Here is a 22855-nt window from a genome sequence, read left to right as displayed (position 1 = left end):
AACAACTGATCTGAAATGTTTAATGCATGTTGTCTAAAATCATTAGATTGTTAAGATAATTGACTGGTAACAGAATCTAACGTAAACCTCATAGCTTTATTCAAATTACACCAATGTAACAAAACTACAATAAAGATTATAAATTAAAAAATAAAATTGCTTTTTAGATACAATTTCAACCACCAGCCATAAACAAGCGTTCCCCCACAATCCCAAGATGCATTAGCGCGCGCGTCCTTTGACCCGGTGCTTTGTGCTAAACATCCGGGCTAAGTGCGGTATAGTGGGGAAGATGGCGGCGGTGGTCCTCCCTACTGATTGGATCAAAAACTGGGAAAAATCAGGAAAAAATGAGTTGTGAGTTTACTTTCCGTCGTTGTGTTGAAATGATAGATAGTCAATCGTTCTTGGTTTTAAGAAGCACGTTTCCACGTGATCAGAGTTCGTGTTTTAAAAGCGCGGTCCTGTAGCGAGTAAATAGTACTTTCTGCATTGTGTCCACCTCCACCTCCATACTTTCTATTTCAGAGCAGTGTGGACCTCAGCGTTACAGAAATCGAAATATTTAGGGGGAGGGATAATATGTTCGTTGAACTAAACGATTCACAACGCTTCAACTCTACTGATTATATTAAAATGAATGCATCATTTGTATTTTTTATACTTTCGACACCGTACGCGATCACTCTGCGCTCGACTTTGTGCATGTGATTTGTGTTGCGCACGCTTACTTGGTGTTACTGCTAGCACGGTCGTAGTGACACTTTTTTGGAATCACAGTTACACCGTAAAAATGACTTAAATCTGATATACTTGACATTGAACCTGAGGATTATGCACATTCAGTATGAAATTTGTTGTTTTTTTTTCGTGCTTTGTTGCAGCATGGGCTTGAAGCAGTGGTTAACGAGTTGGGTTTGCGTTGGGGTTAAATAGTTTTTTAAAAAAAAAACAATATTGCTTCTTGTTCCTGTGGTCATATGAAAACGTCAAGAAATAACTTTTGTCTTCAAGCACTTAATTTAAACCGTTTATTAAATTTTGCATAATGTAGCTCATCATGAATGTTTTTAATAAAAAAACAGCAGCAGTTCCCCATGGGCTATGGGTGGGGCATATATGAACCTGCACGTTCTTTGAAATCTTATGGAATATTTTGTATAGTAAAATGAATGCAAATCTACAGCGGATCCTAACATTATTTTGAATTGTTGGTACATAAGGAAGGCGTTTGCTCAGTTAACTTTATTAAAAGTTTAAAAGAGATCTTTGGGCATATTGTTCTTGTTGTCACTAATGGGAAGCTAACAACCTAGTTTCTTTTTAATGATAAGCAGTTAGGCCTAGTTCAGACTACTTTGTGTTTTGAAAATATATAAGTGACCTATATGTAGTGATGCTATGGATAATTTTACATGTGAGGCATTTTATTTTTATGGTAGCATGTTACTGTTCCCCTCATATTTTAATAAACCCTAATGAAGACCATTCGATCAAGTATCCTGCTCCACATTAACAAAATGTGGAGTTGAGCCTGTTTAGTTGACTTGTATAGGTTAAGAGAACCTCGTATAATGTAACCACATTGACTTAACATAGCACCATGTATATGCACATCAAAGGTCAAAAGCTAACATTTTATATGCCCTTTGCACACTTGGCAATATGACTGAGGATTTGACTTAGGTAGACATTTTTACTAGTTTGATAGCATCTACTGGGGTCAGAAGTGTTTGGAATGGTAATACCTCAGAATGGTAGTAATCCACCTCAGGTAATGGGTTTACCCATGCAGAGCATGACAATCTCCTGTCCTTAACATTTGACAAGATAGTTGTCAAAGGTAGAGGTTGAATACCAAGATAGATTAAAGTTTATTTAAGCAGGCAAAGCCAAACATCATTTACTTGAACAAATAAAGCATAGGTATCTGCCAAAAATAGTTACCTAAAACCTAGAGGTCTGTTTTATTTAATTAAGATAAATGTCCATGAGGAGAGTTTCTTGAAAAAAGCAGGAAAAACATGACTGCTAGCTATAAAATAAGTTTGTGTGTTCAGTTCAGAAGACGTTCAGTTAAGTATTCAGAAATCTATATTTTTGTTTTTGTGTTGTATTTGACGCTCTCTAGTGCTGCATTAATCCTGTGTTAAGTGCAGTGTGTAATTGCTCAGCTAGTACTCCTGGCATCTTTGCAGCCCGACAGGTGTGTTGGGCTGAAGTGTTTAAGCTGAAATACAGTGTTAGGTGAACGCAAGCAGTGTTTTTAAATCTGCTTCACTCTGATCCCTGGGTTACTAATATCCTGGTGTGCTTGAGTCTTGTTCTTAAAGGAGAGGAGAAAATAAATATTTGGTATACATGAAATGTTTTTCCTGAAATGTTATTTAGATCATATTTAAAAAAAAAGATCAGTTACATCAGTTTCAACAGCTTACATGCAGGAGACGGAAATGCCCACTTCGTGTGAATAATGAGGAACAGTTCTCTTTAGGTTGCAAGACAATTGTGGAGATTATAACATGCTGGCTCCCATGTTACAATATTATTTGACATATTTTAAACTCCATCTTGTAAGTGGAAGGTGCATACGTTAAATCAATAGTTAGGTGTTATCGTTATCTTTCATTTACATCTCTTATTGCTGTGGAATCTTTTTTTTTTGGAGTTCTCCTTTAAAAAAAGCTGTGCACTTAAATAAAATGTGAGCATTGAATGTTGCTGTAAATCAGCTTAGTGTGTTAAGTTTGTTAAATTTCCTGAAAGGCATAATTTATATTTTTTTATTAGAGATAGCAATCAAAATAAAAAAGAAAATCACGACCAGTGGCCAGTTGTTTCCCCTATCTCTTCCTGTAATTTGATTTTAACTCTGGAAGTCCAGGATTTAATCTTTCTAGGCCTCTGTTTGGAAATGAGTTTAATCTGCAGATTTTAGGCTTTATCTGTTTCTAGGTGGAGGCTTATAGTAATAAGGCTTGGAACCCCCCTCCTCCCCTAAGCATGTGGCATCTTATATGTAGCTAGATATAAAAAATTAAACATTAAATGCATACCTTTTCTCTTCCCTTCTGACATCTCTGCATGTACATACTGAAATGCGTTGCTTTCAGATTCTACCGATTTGGATAAAACCTCCATATGATCACATCCTATTAATACAGTTAAAGTGACCTGATGCTCAGAGTAACCTTTAAAATATTTATAGCTGAACATTTATCATTTTCACCATGCAAAATGTTACTTGCCTTTATTCTGTGCAGTATATACTTAAGTTGTGAACATAAAAAATCCATGTCTGTTGTGAAAGATCACCTTCTGTGTGTTCAAGTGTGGAGTGTTCTCAAAGTGTATAATTTTTTTAGAAAACTCAAATTTAATATTAAAGCTGTGTTAACGGCTCCAAAGCTTTCACTAACCTGGACATATACGTCTGTCTGAAATATTTTAAATTAACAATATTATTCTCAGTGGGTGTGTAGAAATGCCTGTTTGATATTACTTTGTTTTGGCTTTAATGGTGCTCTTAACCTGTTTCAGATGATGTTGTACAAAGTCAAATGTATATTAAATTAATTAAATCCTAAGGACTTGTACAATAATTTACTTAACTGTTCTAAACTATGTGAAGCAGAAGGAATGCTGGAATAAAGGAAATGTGTTTAGTTACCTCTCACAACAGTGCCTTTCTAAGCTAATGTGTTTAGAATAATTTGAATGTCCCCTTTTCCTATTTTCCTAGTTCCTATTCTGTCCTCCCCTTTCTTTCTCAGTAGTTGATTGTTAATTTTTAGACTTGCATATCTGCCGAAAGTTAAGAGTACATCATCTGTGTGTTTTACATGCAGTGTGATATTTAATAAAGTGGTCCTTGGTAGATAAAAGTGTGAACCATGGGTGAGTAGCTGAAAAATGTTGGCAAAGTCCTTTGATAAGTGCCTAGAAAAGTGTCAGTCATGTAATGATTGTATAGTACATAGGCATTTTTAAGTCTGCTTGCATGCAGCATAATTATTGGACTGATATTCTTCTCTATGATTCATTCTTTGCAACTTGAAAATTGCTTCCCTGTGTTTTTTAAATTATTGGTTTCGTCATCCATGTGACTGCCATTAAGTAACACCTTTTTACAGCTGGAATTCCTTTTTTTTCCACATCTGTCACTTTCTTTGTAAGGTTTGCTGAGAATTTAGTAAGTTCTCTGAAACAAACTCCTCCACATACTTCTTTTCCAGGATATGTAGGGGGCACTCACTAATACCATACTTTGTGTTTTGTGAGCAGAAAAGTCCAATATAAAAGAAAGGAAGTTTTTATTACTGAGTACAGAAAAGGAGCTATCGTACTAATATATATTTTTTATTCTTTAAAAGAGAATAGATAAAAAAAGACAATAGAGAATAGTTTATATGAAGTTTATCAACAGCATGTGTCTTCGCACATTGCACAGGGAGTAATTTAATTTCCCATTTATTCTTGAACATGACCCATATTTTGTGAAGTTTTGGCCGTGGGGCCTTCTTCAGGTGTGAGGGAGTGTGAGGTGTGAGTCACACCTGAAGAAGGCTCCACGGCCGAAACGCTGTGTTTTCTTTCTTCTTTTTTTCAGCATGAAATAAACCTATTACTTGTTCCTTTGCAGCCTACGCATGCTGACACAGCTTCCCACCTGAAATATTATTTAAAAGTTTGGTTCTAAGTATTTAGATATTGTAGCTTTCTTTTGACGGTTGAATTAATTTATAATGTTAGTGAATTAAAACTTAATTTTTGCTTTTTCTTTTTCAGTGTACAGTTATGTCGCAATCTTGCTGACAATAAAACGAATGATGACGCGACGTTAAAAGGTAAGATGTCATAAAATGTGTTCATTAATTGCTGACAGCATTATTCCAAGTCCCTCTACTGATTTGTTTTTCCATATTAATGAAAATGTCTGTCCCTGTTCAGATTCTTTGCAATTTTTTGTTTACAATAAAACATCATAGCAGATTAATTTTTTTTTTCTGGTTTGTAACTTTTTTTCCTTCCCAAAGTAAAAATGTTCTTAATCAGCCTTTTAAGGCAGCTTTCCTTGGGAAAAAGTTTAGTCGGCCTTTTTTTTTTAACTGTAATAAAATGAAAAAGAATAAAATGGAACCCAGAGGTTTTTTGGCAAGTATGAGGTGCTTTGAATTTGTCTTGCACCAGCCTTGACAGAAGATGTTTGCAGTGACCTAGTCCCAGTGGATTCTTGCTTCGCAAAAGGGTTTCTAGGTAACGAGCGAGAGTGGTTACCACGGACAACTTGGGGACAGTACTGCGATTAGCATGCAGTGAAGTTAATATCAAATGCATAAGATAGCACCCCTCTGTTGTCTTTCTTGTTGACCTGTGGACATTAATTAGCCATATGTTTTGTGTACTATGTAGTATTTTGAAATACATTTTGAAACTTCAGCAGTAGAAGTACCAACATTTGTGGCCTCCTTAAAACAGCAGAAGTAGTGATAAAATTCTCTGTGCACTGACTCCTTTGAGACACCTTAAATAGTACAGGGCATGTTGAGGGATTACCATTCACTTACCTGAATATTTAAGGATGTTTGATTTTCGTGTTAAGGAAAACAAAATATTTTCTTATCTAACAAAATGCTGCAGAAATCAGATATAGTCCTTAAGTAATTTGGTAAAACTTTTTGTGAAGCATTAATTTAATAATGATTGCACACTTAACACAAATCTAAAAAAAAAGGTGTATTTTAGATTTTGCACTTTGTGTGAAGATTGGAAAAGCACATCAGTTTTGATAAATAGAGCTTTTGAAGTCTTTAAAGATTTGACCAAAATAGTCTAGCTTGTTCAATCACACTATCACTTAAAATAAGAATGAAAACATTTTTTGAAAACTAGCACACATTATACAGGCTACTTGTATTCACCTAATTCATTACTGTCCCAAGAAACTTATTTGGATCAGAGCATAAGTACAAGTCATAGTAATTTATTTTCAGAGAGGCCTGTGCATATTTTTTGGGTACATGGTAGAATGATCAATATATTTAAACCAGCTAGGTGTTAAATCATATAACCTTCCACAGTTACACTGTGTACATCGGATTCATCACTTGTATGATAATGGCTCATCTCCAGTGCCATGATACCTACAACACTGTTGATGAGGCAACACCTTCTATAGTTGTGGTTGGGTGGTGGATGACATCATTGATGAACTTGTTACACTCCATTGCTGTTTTCCCAGAGCCCAACAAAGCAGTTATCTTTGTCACTATATTAATTCATGCATTAATAGCTTCCATTTCTCACTCTTTCCTGGTGAACATTTAAGTTTGCTATATAATTAAATTTGGGCAGCAGGGTAGTGAAGTGGCTAGCATTTGGGATCTGGGGTGCTATCTGCCTGGAGTTTGTATGTTCTCCATGTGTTCGTGTGGGTTTCCTCAGGATGCGCCAATTTCCTCCCACAGACCAAAGACATAGATTAATTGGCTTCTTGGAAAATTGGCCGTGGAGTGAGAGTGTGCCTGTGTCTTTGTGTACCCTGCGATGACTGGTGTCCCATCCAGGGTGTATCCTGCCTTCTGCCTTCTGCCTTCTGCTTGCTGGGATAGGCTCCAGCTTCCCTGTGACTCCGTGTTGGATGAAGTGGTTAGAAGATGGATGGACAGAATTGACCTTTTTATATGCTTCTATGTCTTCTGTTAAGTCTCCTGTGTCATGAAGTCTGGGAGTGAGTGTCCTGTCTTTTGAACTGGCAGTTTACGTTTGTTGCAGCTGCTCCCCAGCATGATCTGCACTTAATTATTCAAACTCGGAGCCCTGCTGAAACAGAAACTTGGAGGCACATCCTGTTTCTTAAAGGCAGTGTTGCCTTACTGAAGGGTTGTAGTTTCCTTGGCCTTTTCGGCACCGATTGTCCTGTTCAATTAAAACAATTTGTGAAGAGTTTTTCTTTTGTTCAGAATCGCACTCTTGGAGGTGGCACATCCCAAGGAACAGATATATTGGACTTATTAACGCAGTCTACATTAGCACTTATCAAATTGATTTAATCAAAATAGAGCCCTAAAAGTTTTTAGATCATAATGTCGTAAGTATGCAATGCTTTGAGGAGTTTACCATTATTTAATAAAGTACTGTGTGTTTTGCCTATTGAAGAGTACCATTGGGTTTTGTTTTTCAACTGAACATCCTGTATTTGAAAGTGTGATCCATAACTGAGAGAAACAGAGAATACACACTACAGAAGTAGTGTCACAGCCTTTTCTAATATAATTGGCTTCCAATTATTTGGTATACACTGGACCTGTTCTCTTTCTGTGCACTTTTCTCAGTAAAACATGCAATGCTTCAACTAACTGGCTTCTAAGGTGCCATTTAACATTGAAAAGGGCACTTCTTTTTTTAAACTTGACTCTTTTTCTAGCTAATTAGCTTCTCTAAAAGGCATTTATTCTGATTCCCAAGAAACCTTTTTTTAATTTGGAGTCACTGAACTGAGACCTTTAGTCAACTTGTTTAATTTCTCTGTAAGAATCTGATCATAAACTTAATTGTAATAGAGCATAACACGGATTGTTTTGTAAAAAACGTATTACTTCTGAGTATGTTCTGCGGCTTTTGAATCTCTTTGATTTATTTTATGGGTAGTGTCTAATTTTTAGACTAATGCTGCTGTTTGTACTATATTTTTGTGTTGGTATGGAAGGCCTTTTTCCCCATTGAGTTACTCAAAGACGTAAATGGATTTACTTGTGGATTGTACCTAAATTTTGAACTCTGTAAAAAACCTTACTAACAGAAACTACAACATGAACGTCATCTTTAGCTTCATCAGTGATAGCGTTTATTTGATCTCTTTCCTTTCTTTCCTCTTTCTCTTTTCCTTCTTTATTTCTCTATCCCGTAAAGGTTTATGCATTTATGTAGAAATGAAGATATTGACAGGCTTGTGCTGTTTTTACAGCTTTTGTAGGAAAGCTTAAAGAATATTTTATATACGGTATTCAGAGATGTTTTATTTTAGAAGTCATGTAGCATCTACAGCATACCTTAATCTGTTTAATGTTTTATACATGGTAAGATAGAAAGCACGATGAAGATAAATGTATTAACACAAGTAGTGGCTCTTTGTCAAGAATCGATTGGTCATAACATTTCTTTCTTTAAAATGAAGTATTTTAAAGTTTTCCACATATGATGAAAGTATGTTATCAGAGAAACAGAAATCAGTCTTTCTGCATGTGAGACCTGAGCTTGATTCAGACAGCTCAGAGCTCAATAGGTTATTTCATGAAAGCCCGTGATGGTACGAGGACTTTCAAAATGAAAGATTTCATGTATTTGACTGTCGATTGTTGACTTTTGTTGGTCACTATGACTTCGGTAAATTAAGATTAATGACTGACTTACCACAAAAATCTTCCAGTCACTTATAACAGCATAAATTCGGTAAATACTAGAGGTATATACAGTAATGGGTATTGAGCTTTTTGTTTCTTTCTGTTTAGTGATTACAAGTATTAACTTCGCCTTTAGAACTAGGCACCGATTCAAAACCAGATTAATATCTGCATATTGTAATTAATATAATATTTTTCTTTTCCTTCCACAGATATTCATGCTGCCCTTTATGAACTCTCATGGCATGTCATCAGGGGCAATCTCAAATTGGACCTGGCTGCCAGTGTTCTTGGTGACATAATGGTATGAGGAAGTATTAATCCTTCTGTCCCAAAGCCAAGTAATTCTATGCCCACAGGCTATTAATTGAACCTGGATAAATTTCAGATGTAAAGTAAACCTTAATAAATTGCAGTACCTTATTAATGATAATTGACTGGATATTAGAGATCAGCTTTATGAAGCGATTGCAGCTACAGATGTTGGAGAGACAGAAGCTTAATTTAGCCTGTAATATAGTGTGAGTTAAAGTCTCATCTCACAAAAGTGCAGGTTTTAAAATGACGTGGTGGTAACTGCTGCATTATACGTTATAAATCTTAATCTTAACGTACCATTACCTGGCTCATAATTTCTCATTTGGTCAAGATATCAAATTTTTTACTTTAATTAAAGCCATAATTGTACAAGCAATGATGTTTTTGTTCTGTTGATTTAGAAAAGTACATTATATTCACCTTTGAATCGGATACATATAGATAGATAATATTTTATTAATCCCGTAGGGAAATTGATGTGTTACAGCAGTCCAGCCCAAGACAAGCAAAAACAGACATCAGAATAGTTATAAAACAAAAGACAACAAAATAAATAAAAATAAATAAATACATAGGTGTGTGCAAAATGTGATGATCATAGTCACTGTAAAAACAATAAAATATGTGCAAAATGGTTTATACAGACTGATTGTCCAAAAAGTACAATGGAGCAAAGATGCTGTCCAGGTATGAACAGCCATGTTATCATCCAGGTGTACCCCTAAGTACTTGTAGGAATGTACGCCCTCTATGTCCTCACCCTGGATGGAAACAGGGTTCAACGGAGACTTATTCCTTCGAGGATATAAATATATCATTATTCTTAGATATTAAGAATGAAGATGTCTATACTGATCAAACAGACAGTTGTATGCAAATGGTGTCTGTTTTGGTGAATCTTTGGTTAAATTGACACAACTACTGTGTGGTACACACTTAAACATGAAATCATTCTCAAGCAAATGTTAATGCTCAATATTTACAGTTTTGGAGATATTCAAAATAGTAAAACAGTGGAAATGACATGAACACAAGTTTGGGCACCCTCTCAATCAGTACTTAGTAACACCAATGGCAGGTATTACAGGTTTCAAGCATTTCCTCTAACCAATTAAGAGTCTTTCTATTCTTGCTTTTGGAGTTTTTCCTCACTTTTCCTTTGAAGAACTCTTCTAGCTTAGAAATATTCTTAGGTCTTCTTGCATACACTGCATGTTTTGAGATCTCCTTACAGATTTTCAGTAATATTTAAGTCTGGGGACTGCGAAGACCATTCCAAAAGCTGAATATTTAGTTCTTGTACGTACTTCATGGTATGTTTTTGATGTATATTTCAGATCATTGTCTTGCTGAAATATCCAACCTCATTTTAGCTTCCATTTCTTCACTGACTTTGGGACATGAGCTTCTAGGATTTCTTGATATTTTGTTGAATCCATTCTTCCTTCCACCAGGACAGTTTTTCCTAAGTTATTGACTGCCACACAGCCCCAAAGCTTTACCCATTTTTCTCCAAATGTATTTTTGGTGGTTGTGCCATAAAGTTTAATTTTTGTTTCATCAGTATGCTGCACTTTGTTCTAAAATGTTTCCGGCTTATCCAGGTTTTATTTTGTGTACTTCAGACATTGACTTATTTTGATGAGGTCATGGGAAAGGTTTCCTTCTGACAACTCTCCATTTTTGTATAAGCAACACTGTACTCTGGACCTGTGGACAACTACTCCACTGTCAACTAAACTTTTCTGCAAGTCCTTTGCATTGATCTGTCGATGCTGCGTTGTAGATCTGACCAGTTTATGAGCAGTTTTATCAGAGATTTCTCTGGGTCTTCCAGATCTTGCCTTGACTTCAGTAGTTTAACTTCCATTTCTTAATGTTTCTGACAGTTGAAAGTGCAAGCTGGAAACTTTTATGGACTGTTTTATAGCCTTCCCGTGCTTTGCAAGAGTGAATTATCTTTATTTTCAAGTCCTCAGACAGCTGCTTAGAGGAGCCTATGGTTTTTAAAAGTAGTCAGAACAACATTTAGAGCCTGAGGGATTATAATCGGCATCATTTTTGTTCACCTGACTTAATCTAAGGCCAGAGTCCCACAAGTTTTGGGGTCTTTTGAAAAACGCCATTGAAAAAAGTAATGAATCAACTGGAAGGATGCCCAAACCTTTGTACATGCCACATTCCATTTATTTTTTAAAATGATAAAATAAGCAAGTACTTTTAATGAGCAATTACTATTTTATTTCCATGCTGATAATGTGTCATCTGTTTAGAGATTCACTGAAACAAAACATTTTACCAGGGTGCCTAAACCATTGCACACAACTGTAAGCATTAGGATAACTGCCCTCTTTTATGTCAAATATAACATTAGTACATTTTATAAAATGATGTTTACAGTGCAAATTTTATCAGAAGAAACTAGAAAAAGAAATTATATCATAACACGTTATATCAAAAGAAACATGTGTCTACAGCAATAACAGTATAACATCTTTATGAAGTTTTGTGTGACAGGAGAGTAAGCTTCCGGGAATTCAGTGACTTTAAGCTGATAAAATATTACCATTACACCTGCATGTCAGTGGAATAATATTTTTTCATATTTTGGTTCAAAATAAAGAGCCGTGTAGCCTAGATTATATTGGTAATTTAAAACCACTTTTCAAACATGGTTTGGATGAAAAAGAAATGAATTGCTTTGTGTACAACACCTTGATGATTCACTCTTTTTTCAGGAATTACGGGAAGACATGTCATCCATTTTAGCCGATGTATTCTGTATATTAGGTAGGTGCTTTGTTAGAAGCTATTAATGATATTTTGCCTTCTTTTCTGTTTCGGTACCATATATATATATATCTGCTGCGAATGTGTCCTGAATGTGTTTTTAAGATGTGAAATTGCTACTGTACTGCTTTGGAAACAGAAAGAAGGTTATATATTTATATTTACCTTGTAGTGGTACAGTGTGTGGGTATAATGATATGCTGAATATTATGAGAAATACTTCCTCAACTCAACTCTTCCAGTAAATGCCATTGAAGCTGGTATTGCTTGTTTTCATTATAGATATAGAGACTGGTTGCTTGGAAGAAAAAAACAAGCGTGACCATTTTACCCAGTTGGTAGGAGCGTGTTTGGTAAGTCCCGTTCTTGATTTCAGCACAGACTGTGTTGTGAAGAGAACGAGTAATGCTTTACTCAGTGTAATGGCAACGTCAATGTTATGCACACTAGATGGCAGCATTGCATTTAACAAATCAGATTATTTTATCTTTTGCTGACAGTGCTTTGAGCATGAGTTTGATTTCAGACTTTTAACACAAATAGTTTTCTTTGTGACGCTTAAATCCACTCCCCCCAGACTTTTAAGATTAGCTGTTTTAGTGTGATAGAGTGACCTACATTCTGTTAGGAAGTGTTCATACTTTCCATAGAAAATAGCTGTTCTCTTGGGGGGGAAGCTTTAATGTTAGTCTATAATTAGATGTGAAATAACTAAAGAACAAAATCAGATATTTAAAATAACTGTGTAAGCTTTTGAACTATGCTCATAAGCTGAGTTTTCACTCATTTATTGAGGAGCTATGAGGAATGGTAATTTTCAAAGTCAAAGCTGGGAATTCAGCACTTCACCCCATTTTGTATGCCTATAGTGTAACACAAAGAAAAGAAAGAAACTGGAATTTTGGTAGATAAGTTTGCTGCTTTAAATGTAGTTTGTAATTGGTTTTGTTTAATGTTTGCTAAGCTTCCATTTTGTTATATCTACATAAGTAATACTAGTTATGTACATATGCTGTTATTATAGTTATCAGTGTAGCTATTATTAGTAAAAATCCAAAAAGGTAAATTTTAGGTTTAACATAAATGTTTAATGTGAATATGGGAAAATCATTTTCTACGAGGGTAAACTTGGATTTTGAAGTCTGAGCCCTAGAATAAACCAAAACGCCCTTTTGTGGGTAGTATTATTGGTCACCTTCCTCACTTGTGTATTTTCTTTCCTCCAGTATTTTGTTTCAGATGCTGTGCTCAAGGAGCGCTTGGATCCAGAGACTTTAGAATCCCTTGGACTCATCAAGCAAGCGCAGCAGTTTAATCAGAAAATCGTAAAAATCAAGACCAAGCTATTGTGAGTAATTGGCATTCCACACAAGGCTTTCCGGTGCAGATTTAAGAGTGAGAATAGGCAGGAAACCTGCTTTGAAAGAAAGCTTAATGATTTGCTGCCCACCTGTGTCTTTATAACATATGGTTCAGCGCTACATTTTCCTCTTGTCTACTGGAATATTACTGGACACTGCCCATTATGCCCCTGCTACTACACTACAAGGCATTTGGCAGCTTTTCCCAACACAGGCAATATATAGCCAGTAAAAAATATATATGACTGCTGAGGCATTATATGACCTCATAAAGAAGAAAACACTTAATAACATTTGATATGAAGTGCACTTCGCTCACAATTAGAAATAATAAGCACAATTGGTAATTGCACCTTCAGGTTCAGTTCGCCCTGTAATCTGAGGTGTCTGTTGTATGTGAAACACAATAGTTACGCTGAAGTAGTTCTGCTGAAAGCTGACCAAATTCATCGCTGAGCTCTCCATAAAAAAAGTTCTGCATTGAAGGGCACTTGAGAGAAATGTGTGCTCCTTGCAGGCAGTTCAGTATGCTTGAGACTGTCTGTCAGTGGCTGGAATGGAACACAATTAACAATAGGTTTTGCAGCAGTGCATAGGGAGTGATGCAGAGCATGACAAATAATAATGTTGCCCAGTTTGACCATGCAGAGCCTTTAAAACAGTGACAAAACACCACTGCAGAATTGTGTAGGATTCTAAAGAAAGGTTTTTACTTCAGTACAAGTCTGTGTCACTGCCTGCCTTGATCTTATTATTATGAAGAACCTCCGTGATGAGTACTTTGTAAACAATGTGTAAATAGTCAATTTGTTCTGCACCACATTTTATTTAAAGTTAAAAACACAGATTTTCAGTGCCCCTGGTGATTCATTTGCTTTCCGTTTGTAAACAATAAAGTGATTAAATTTGGTGAATTTAATTCCTTCTGTTTCTATGGAAAACGAGTGGTCATGTCTTTGTAAAAGCAGATCTGAATGCTATACCACAAAAGCTTTAAAAAGTAACTGGATACTAAATGTTGACTTAAATAGGTTTAGGTCTCATAAAATTACTCATTAACTAGAGAATGTTGTGAGAAGAGATTTGTAAAGCTTTGGGACAAGTTATAAGTGATATTTTTCATTACAGTTATAAGCAACAGAAGTTCAACTTGTTAAGAGAGGAAAATGAAGGTTATGCAAAGTTGATAACAGAACTGGGCCAAGACTTGTCTGGGAACATCACCAGTCACTTGATCCTTGAAAACATCAAGTCATTGATAGGTAAAAACTTCCCTTTAACATTGTAACATTTCATGCATAGTCCTGAAGGAGTATAAATATTGTTTGCTTTGTGTGCTTATTTTGATGTTCTGTACAGTCTATAATGTGTTCGAAGTGTAATTATGATTTGGAAACTAATGTCTTCACTATGACAATTCTCAATCAAAAACCTTATAATGAGCAAAGTAGCTTTCTTTAATAAAGTGAAACAATATCCTGACTTGAATGACTAAGGAGGCTAATAGCCCTAACATGATTGTGTTTTCACACTTGGATATAATTTCAAAAACCTGAAATTATTGTTTTTAATCAAACTGCCCTAGCGGTATATTGCAATTTTTTAAAATTGCATTTAATGTTTTTAGAAAGACAGTACTTTTCATTAGAGCTATGTGAGCTATTTAACTAAGTTTGAACTATTTTAGGGAAGAATCTGTAAGATGAATTGTTAAATTCTAAGACGTCTAACAGATTGCTCTTTTAGAGTGTGACTCATCTAATGGCAGGCTTTGTTTCTACGAATTATTGTATAAATAATCAGGTCACTTCTTATAGACACTAAAAGTGTTGCCATGGATTTCAAAGAGTTTTGCAGGATCTCATTTTCACCACAATCTACGTTTTTCTCCATTTTCACCCTTAGGTTGTTTTAACTTGGACCCAAACCGAGTTCTGGACATCATTCTTGAAGTTTATGAATGTAGATCAGAACAGGATGAATTTTTCATACCCCTTATTAAATGTTACATGTGTGAACCACAGACACTTTGTCACATATTGGGTTTTAAATTCCAGTTTCATCAGGTAATGTTTTTCCTTTTTTTGTGCGATTAGCAGGGCATTTATTTGCATTAGGAACAAAAAAGATCAGTAGTGAGGCCAATTATATTTAAGAAAACTTCTCTTTGTAATTTGAGAAGATGCAGTGTCACTGTTTTGTAACTAGCAGGTAAAGAAAATAAATTGAAGGTGAAAAGGAAATAATCAAGTTTTGTAAGTGCTTGTGTGATGATGGCAGACCCCGATGGGGTTTGATTCTGGTTGCTGTGGGTTCCAGACAAGCACACTACTCCTTAGATGGTGGATAACTCTACCACACCAGGAGACCTGCTTTTCTGCCACAGCAGAGTTTTACACTGTGTAGCTTTCACAAGGGGGTTACGTCACTTTTGTAACTAAATCAGTGTGCGAGGCCCTGTTTACACTTATTGGTTTAGCCTCGGCAAAGATCGTGGTGATACTGTTAAAGGCTCAGTTCTGAACTTTTCAGAAACAACTTGAAATAATAGTGTAATGAGGGTCACAGTTTTATGTTCACTTTTCATGATGTCTCCACTCTAAAATAGTATTATGCATCAATGTTATAGAAACATGCAAACCATAACCTTGAATTCACCGATTACAATATCTTGTCCCAGGAACCAAATGGGGAGACTCCGTCATCTCTCTATCACGTGGCTGCTGCTCTCCTTCAGCACAATTTGATAGAGCTTGAAGATCTCTATGTGCATGTAAGAACCTTCATCGAATCCTCTTGCTGTGATGAACTAAAACAAGAAGAGCAGTGATTTGCATTTGTAGCAGCTTGGCACGTGTATTTGGAAGCTTAAGTTAGATTCAAAAATAAAATACACTTTAAGCAGCACAACTGTTGAAGATAAGCATTTAATTCAGCTCTTAATGCTAAATGCATACTTATACTGTTTTAATGGGCTCCTAGGAGGCAGAACTGTCACAAATTCTACTTTCAGGAACATTAACATGTACCTTATAGCACCTCTGTGGGATTTAGAGGTACACTGCAAGATACACAAGTTGTGCTTGATAAATCGCATTTGCTTGTAAGCTTCAGTAAATATATTTTTAAGATAACAGAAGGTTAGTTGTACTGAATTAGGATACAGGCCTAATAGGGTACGAATGCAGAATATAAACTGCCAAAATAACAGTAAATGTGGAGACAGAAATTGTGCTTGAGACCTCAGTGGTGTTGTAACATGCTTTTGATTGAGTTTGCTGTTATTGGTTCTCTTATAGCTCCTACCATTGGATCCCACCATCTTGGAGGAACATAAGAGGGAGATAATGGAGGCTAAACAGATAGCACGGAAGCTAACCATGGTTGTGGTGCCTTCAGAAAAGACAGATGAGAAGGACAAGGAAAAAGAAAAAGAGGAGGAGAAGAATGAGAAGGTACTTTTTCTTCCAGTCAGCACCTGTTTTTTCTTTGTGCCTGCTTTTATTTAATACAGAAACTTACTGTTTGGTTCAAATATGGACAAGTCCCTCTGATGATGATAATTGACTGTTCATTATTTAAAACCACTCAAAGCTTGGTTTCGCATCACAGCTTTATTTGAAGAGACAATACATTGTCATATTTACTTTTTGAAGAGCACATCACCTTTCATCTTGAAAGTACATTCTTGCGAGAATGCCTTCATCCTACCTGCCAACAAATGTAGTACTCTTAGAAAATTAAATTCAAATTATTTGATGATAAACCGTTTGAGAGATGAATAAGCTAAAAGCTTTTGTTTTTGGTGATGTGGGTCCCTTGGAGGAATGTCTTTGTTCTGGAACAGCAAATTTAATTACACTTTCTTTTAAACAAATGTACTAAAACCATGCCTCTGCAACTTTCATGCCAAGCTTGGTGCACAACCATGACTTTATTTGCAAGGTGGTCTTGTTTTTCTTTTATCAGTCATCCATAATGTATTCTTCCCTAATATTGTTGGCAGTGAGTGATAACCTTGATAGAATTTGCAGATATGTGATGGGGTTCATCAGTGCAAGAAATAAGTTGTCAAGAGAGATGAAAGGTGTCACGTAAGAAGGACACATAATTTATAATTTATTCTTGAACATAATGTAATTTTGAATTCTCAAAATGCAGTTTTTGTGTACTAGAGCATAAAATGACATCTACTAGATTGAGTAGATGGCCTTTGGTCTCTGCAAAATCCTAATATGACAATAAATCGCCAGAAACAATCATATGCTGTAAATATGTGCTCATGTCAAGCCATTCAATTGGCATGCTAATTTGTGTTCTCCCTCTTTAGTACACGTGCCACACAAGTACAAATTCAAAAGTTCTTCATATTTTTCTCTGGCAGCTAAAAAGCATGGCTGGCCAGCTTCTATTTTTTTACAGTAGAAATAGCAGGAATATCAAAAGAACCATCGCTTTCCCTCTTAATTTGAGTAGCGGTGTCCCATTTGATCCTTAAGGGAACCTTAGAAGTGAGAGCAGTCTGTTTTCCTTTTGAAGTCAGAGATTTCAATGGGCTATAACCTTTTTTTTATATCTATAATGTTAAAAAAACTAAACATATTCTGTGAACTGTACTGCAAAAGTTACTTTTTCCTTATTTGCAGCCACCGGATAACCAGAAGCTTGGGCTTCTAGAAGCTTTGTTAAGGATTGGTGACTGGCAACATGCTCAAAGCATTATGGATCAGATGCCTTCTTTCTATGCGACATCACACAAGCCTATAGCTGTGGCTCTTTGTCAGCTTCTGCATTTTACTATTGAACCCTTGTACCGACGGTAAGAGTTACATAGGGTACCAGATTGTATTAGAACTGCAACATACATGAACTGTCTTTAAGTTCTTACACTCCTTACACTTTTTTTTACTTTATTATTATCGACAGCCTTGGGTGCGCCACATTCACTTACTTAGCTTAACGTTTTCCTTTGCTGAAATAAAACACATTGCTGTGTTTCGTGCTCTGCTGGCTATGTGAGGAGACTTGGCGCACTGAGAATTGGAGAGCTGTTAAGGTCAGGTATGGCAAGCACAAACATTCATGTGTCATCATTTACTCCCTTGCTAACCTTGGCCTCAGCCTTGGCTGTTTCAGGAGGCTGAGAGTCTACTGGGGCCTAATGCGTCTCTGTTCCTAAAGAAGAGACAAATAAAAATTGCTGTAGGTACAGGCAAAACCTCAATTTTAGGCTTTAATATACTAGCAGGTATCCTGATCATAATTAAAACTGTTTGTTTTAGGTGTTCAGAATTTAAAATACAAGATCATGTTTTTTATGATTCATTTATGGTAAGTTAAGGAGATTGGCAATCAAACATTTTTAACTAAAATTCAGTCTGCCAAGTGAAGAAAGGTTTGGGATCTCTTGGGAACTGTTTAGGTTTGTTGATGGATTAAACCCCAAAAAATATAGTTAGCTTTCTGGTTCTTCTGAAAATGAATATTTCACTGATCAAGTCTGGTAGACATGCTACAGAGTGTTACCAAAAGAGCTGAGCTACTTTGCCATACTTTATTTAATAAGGTTGATATGAAAAACAATAGAGAACCTGACAGTGTATAATTAAACCACTTAGGTGACTAGTCAGTTACAATTACCCATCGTGAAAAGAACAGTAATTAATTTTAATTATATTTGTACACCTTTCTTCCACCCACTGGTAATTGTAATGAAAACCTATTAGATGTCAGTGTGTGGGAATAGTAGCCATAATTGACCAATAAGCAGCCAATTTGATATTCCTAGCTGAGCGAATAAGATAGTAAAGACTTCACACATGGTTTTCTTCCTGTACAGTGAGAGATGCAATCTGCTGTTGTGTCTTTGACCTCTAGGGCCGGCGTCCCGAAAGGAGCCAAAGGGTGTCTTATGCGACCTCTCACAAACAAGCGAGCTCCCAAGCCAGCGGAGACATTCGAAGAGCTGAGGAAAGAAGTTTTCAGCATGCTGTGCTACCTTGGCCCTCATCTCTCTCATGATCCCATCTTGTTTGCAAAGATAGTGAGGCTGGGCAAAGGATTCATGAAAGAGGTTTGGGACTTTTTCATCTCTTGCTGTTTGAACCAAACTGTATATTAAAAATTAAAATTTGCATGCATTAAAAATCCTTCAGAAGAGACGTGTACCTCAGGAGAAATGGTGTGGCGGTATAATGTAATTATGTGTAAGCTTTCTGTCTTTTTATTTTTTAAGACTTCATGAGCTGACAGATTTGACAGAGATGCTGAATCAGAACTTGCATTTTTATTTTTGTCCAACAGTGGCAGTAATAATATTGGTGTAATAACAGTCTAAAGGACTATAGATCCTGTTTACGGTGCAGAATTGTGCCTCTGTGCTTTTAGTACAGCAAAAAAAAGCCAGATTTGCTGTTAAAAGCAGGTTTTTCAAAGCAAGGTGACAAATGTGAAATTAAATCAAATGGCAGGCGTAGGGCAGAAGTGTTAACTCAGCTGAAGCTCCTCAATGCAGGGCCACATGGTTATAGATTTTTTTTTTCCCCAAATATCCCCAGTTAATTGGGAAAGTGTTTGCATTTTTTTCCATCTCCCATGTGAGTTTTGCTTTCACTGCAGTGCCAGAGTATTTTATCATCGCTGGTTTTCATTACTTGTATTGGATCTCCCTATATTTTAAAATCAGGTGATTTGCTGTGTTTTTATGTGTATGTTTTTTTTTTCCAGTATCAGAATGAGAGCCGACAGGATGAAAAGGACAAAATGGTAAGAAATGTCTTTATTGGCATATTCCAAATTTTTGTCTGAAATGTGTCAAATTAAAAGGTAGTACACCGTTTTCAATTGGTAGCACCAGTCTTACATGAAGCAAAGTCCTTTATATAGTCCTTTCACCTATAGGAATGACTGGGGCTGCCCCACATTGCATAAAGAATGCTTGTTCAGTTTTTCAAAATTATTTTACTTTGGGATTTGATTCATTTGAGCATTTCTGTTAAATGTACAAATAATAAAAGTAAAATAATTATTCTAACTGGTGTTTTTTTCTTGTCTCAAGGACACCCTGCTCAGCTGCTTTCTTAGTATTGCGGACCAGGTTTTGCTTCCTTCTCTCACTCTGATGGACTGTAATGCTTGTATGTCGGAGGAACTATGGGGACTGTTTAAAATGTTTCCTTACCAGCACAGGTGAGGTGCTTCATTCTTGTACATAAATTAAGTAGATGGAAACCACAGAGGTGCTTCCATTATATTCTTTGGTAGCCTCATAGATGATGTAAATTAACAAGCAATCAAGATGTTTAATACAGCTAGTTCTGCCCCAGTTTGGTTTTTTTCCTTGTATATTTTTGTCCTTTGGGTTGGCTTCTCCAGTCATAATGAAGCAGAGTCTTTAGTATAGCCCTTAGAGACTGCCAGTCTAAAAGCACGAGATATCAAAAAGTGCTTTTGGATACATGGAGCTTCGTTTATGGCAAATCCAGACCGTAGTTAAGCAAATTGTCTTGACTATTTGTTCATCTGGCTGCTAAAAAAAGTAAATGAATCAATTCTGTGTTTTCATTTTTTTGTTTTTTCCAATTATTTCACTTTGACAATAATATACTCTTGGTAAATTAATTACATGGCTTGCAAAGCTGTAGTACAGTCCGATTTGATTTTTATTGCGCCTCTGTTGAACTTATCATTACTATCAAAAAATGAATTTTCTAGACCAGTGCCTGTACTTGTCAAGACTACCTTAAATTATTGACCTGTACCATTTGACAGAGATTTTGCTTTGTCTTTCTGGATACTTGGCTTAAATCCAGTTTTCATTCCAAGTGGTTCAGGCAAAAGCAGATCTTGTAGTAAATGGAAAGATATGTATCAATAGTTCTTGTAATCATTTACTTGTAAGCTACAGATATGATCTGTCGTATCCTTGTCCTTTGTCCCTTTCAGGTATCGATTATATGGACAGTGGAAAAATGAAACATACAACAGCCATCCTCTACTTGTCAAAGTCAAAGCCCAGACAGTTGACAGAGCCAAATATATTATGAAGTAAGATTTTTTTATAACTTCATTTTACTTTTTGTGCTAAAAACTTAATTCATTAACCTATAGATAAAGCTTTTGGCAAATACTCAACAAAATGCTTGTAAAGTCATTGACACCTTTTAGGTGAAATCTCCCATGAATTAAAAAAAAAATACTGATGCTAGCTACAATGCTTAACTTGAAATAAAAAAGGCACTTACATTTTCTTTACTTGCACTGCAAATCCATTCATTTATTGTCAGCTATAACAAAATGTGCCATAAAAATGACCTTAAGTGATCTCAGTTCATAAGGGTGTTGTTGCTACTTGTCTGACTACACAAGCACAGGATATCACTGAATGGAAGGTTATTAATGTTGCCTTTTAAGTATGTTAGGTGAATATGTAATGCAGGCTTGTAATGATATGGTGGACACGACTGTAGATCCATTATGTGTAAATGTGTTACATTTAGTTGCTGGTAGCTTTCCAACCCCTACTTTTAAAACCAGGAAAATGAATGGGGAAAAAAGGTGAAGGAAGAACAAAGGGCAGTGTCGTCAAAATGATATAAAGGTGAATGTATACGTGTTCATTAAAGGGGGCAGTGAGGTAATGTCATGGGTAACAAATTCAGGAGGGAAGGATTAAGTTGGATAACGCAGAGATGGTGGTACCTCATTAGCAAGGCACATTAAGCTGCCCAGTATGACCGTTGTGCTTTGACAATTTAAGATTGAGTTTAAAGTTTAAATGTGTGTTTCAAGGTTTGTATCCTCTTGGAATGAATAACTCCCTTAGTGACTAGGGCACCGATTCTCCTTGAAATCTGTACTGTGCCGTCAAATTGCAGTGAGAGCAGGTGCATCATTAATAACTAATCTGTACTGCAGAGGTGGAAAATGGGTGATGTAGATTAAAAGGGGGATGCAATCAAGTTTCCATACACTTTCCTGCCTGACTGTGCTTTTGATTAAGCCACCTGACTTGCTTTTGAGCCTCTGACAACAAATTGCTTTGTGAATGGCTAAGTATTGGGTGCCCCATCTTGAGCTTGATTTATGGAATGCAGTGAAGCACCATGCCATTTATCAGACCACCTTACTCAAACAGGGAACTAATCTGGGGAACTGTTAAGATTTGGTGATGGTGTGCCTGTCAATAGTGGCTTTTTACAAACCCATTAGAAATCGGGGAAGTAAAGAACATTTTTCACAGCTTTGAACAAATATTCTTCAACAGTATTGTTCTTCCCAGTGCTAGGGTGTCTTTTAAGCAGGTCAACTAAGTCAGTGATTTTCAGAACTGAATCAGTTCTGTCCCCAAATGTAAGCCTCTCTTAGGGTTTTTTGCACTGAGACTTACCGTCATAGGTGATGACAGAGGAGACTGAATGTTGTTTAAATATATTTTCTACCTCAAAAAATTAATTTTCTTTATGCAATGTTTGGCATTTCAACAGTTTTTAAGGACCAAATTACCTAAACTAAGCGATAGGTATATATGTTTATTAGTTGGCAGACTATGGGATTGAAATGTTAGTCCATCATCTTGATTAGTGATTAGCATCACCAGTAAACTCTGCTTGAAGGACTAATAATCTCTGTCAGCAAAGGCTGTGATAAGTAAAATGCACTGCATCTAGTTTTGTATTTAGCAGACCTTAATGTTTTTATGTGGGAAACAAAATTGGCAAAATGCAAGGATAAAAGTATTATGTATGACAAAAACACTTAAAATGTGAAACAGTATTTGATATAAATAAAAATATATTTCTACAACTTGCTATTGGTGTTTAGCACCAGCTTCCTAATGAACAAATCAAGCATGTTGGCGCTTCATTCACATTCACAAAGAAATATAACTTTTTCCACTTCTTGAACCAGAAAAACTATTTTTTTGGATAACATAATTATGGTGTATTTATTACTGTATTAAAAATCTTTTCAGATCAAGCGAGA

At 35.9% G+C, this 22855-nt stretch overlaps 1 protein-coding gene across 2 annotated transcripts in view; it reads left to right on the top strand.

Moving 5' to 3' along the window:
• The first annotated feature begins 259 nt into the window (after positions 1-259).
• Positions 260-22855, top strand: part of thoc2 (THO complex 2) — a 66872-nt gene continuing 44276 nt past the window's right edge. For both annotated transcript variants that reach the window (XM_088596732.1, XM_088596733.1), the window contains exons 1-15: positions 260-357; positions 4789-4847; positions 8615-8706; positions 11459-11510; positions 11793-11863; positions 12737-12858; positions 14000-14133; positions 14777-14937; positions 15552-15644; positions 16171-16326; positions 17518-17690; positions 18749-18944; positions 19598-19636; positions 19929-20059; positions 20816-20917. In XM_088596732.1, coding sequence (XP_088452858.1) covers positions 293-357; positions 4789-4847; positions 8615-8706; positions 11459-11510; positions 11793-11863; positions 12737-12858; positions 14000-14133; positions 14777-14937; positions 15552-15644; positions 16171-16326; positions 17518-17690; positions 18749-18944; positions 19598-19636; positions 19929-20059; positions 20816-20917 — 1646 coding nt within the window. In that variant the 5' untranslated portion in view covers positions 260-292. The remainder of the gene's footprint in view (positions 358-4788; positions 4848-8614; positions 8707-11458; positions 11511-11792; positions 11864-12736; positions 12859-13999; positions 14134-14776; positions 14938-15551; positions 15645-16170; positions 16327-17517; positions 17691-18748; positions 18945-19597; positions 19637-19928; positions 20060-20815; positions 20918-22855) is intronic.

Source organism: Lepisosteus platostomus, chromosome 10 (genome assembly GCF_059453375.1).
Source record: "Lepisosteus platostomus isolate fLepPlt1 chromosome 10, fLepPlt1.hap1, whole genome shotgun sequence".
In the NCBI taxonomy this organism is placed as follows: domain Eukaryota; kingdom Metazoa; phylum Chordata; class Actinopteri; order Semionotiformes; family Lepisosteidae; genus Lepisosteus; species Lepisosteus platostomus.
The sequence above is the reverse complement of the archived record's forward strand: the minus strand, read 5'-3'. Positions and strand labels throughout refer to the sequence as shown.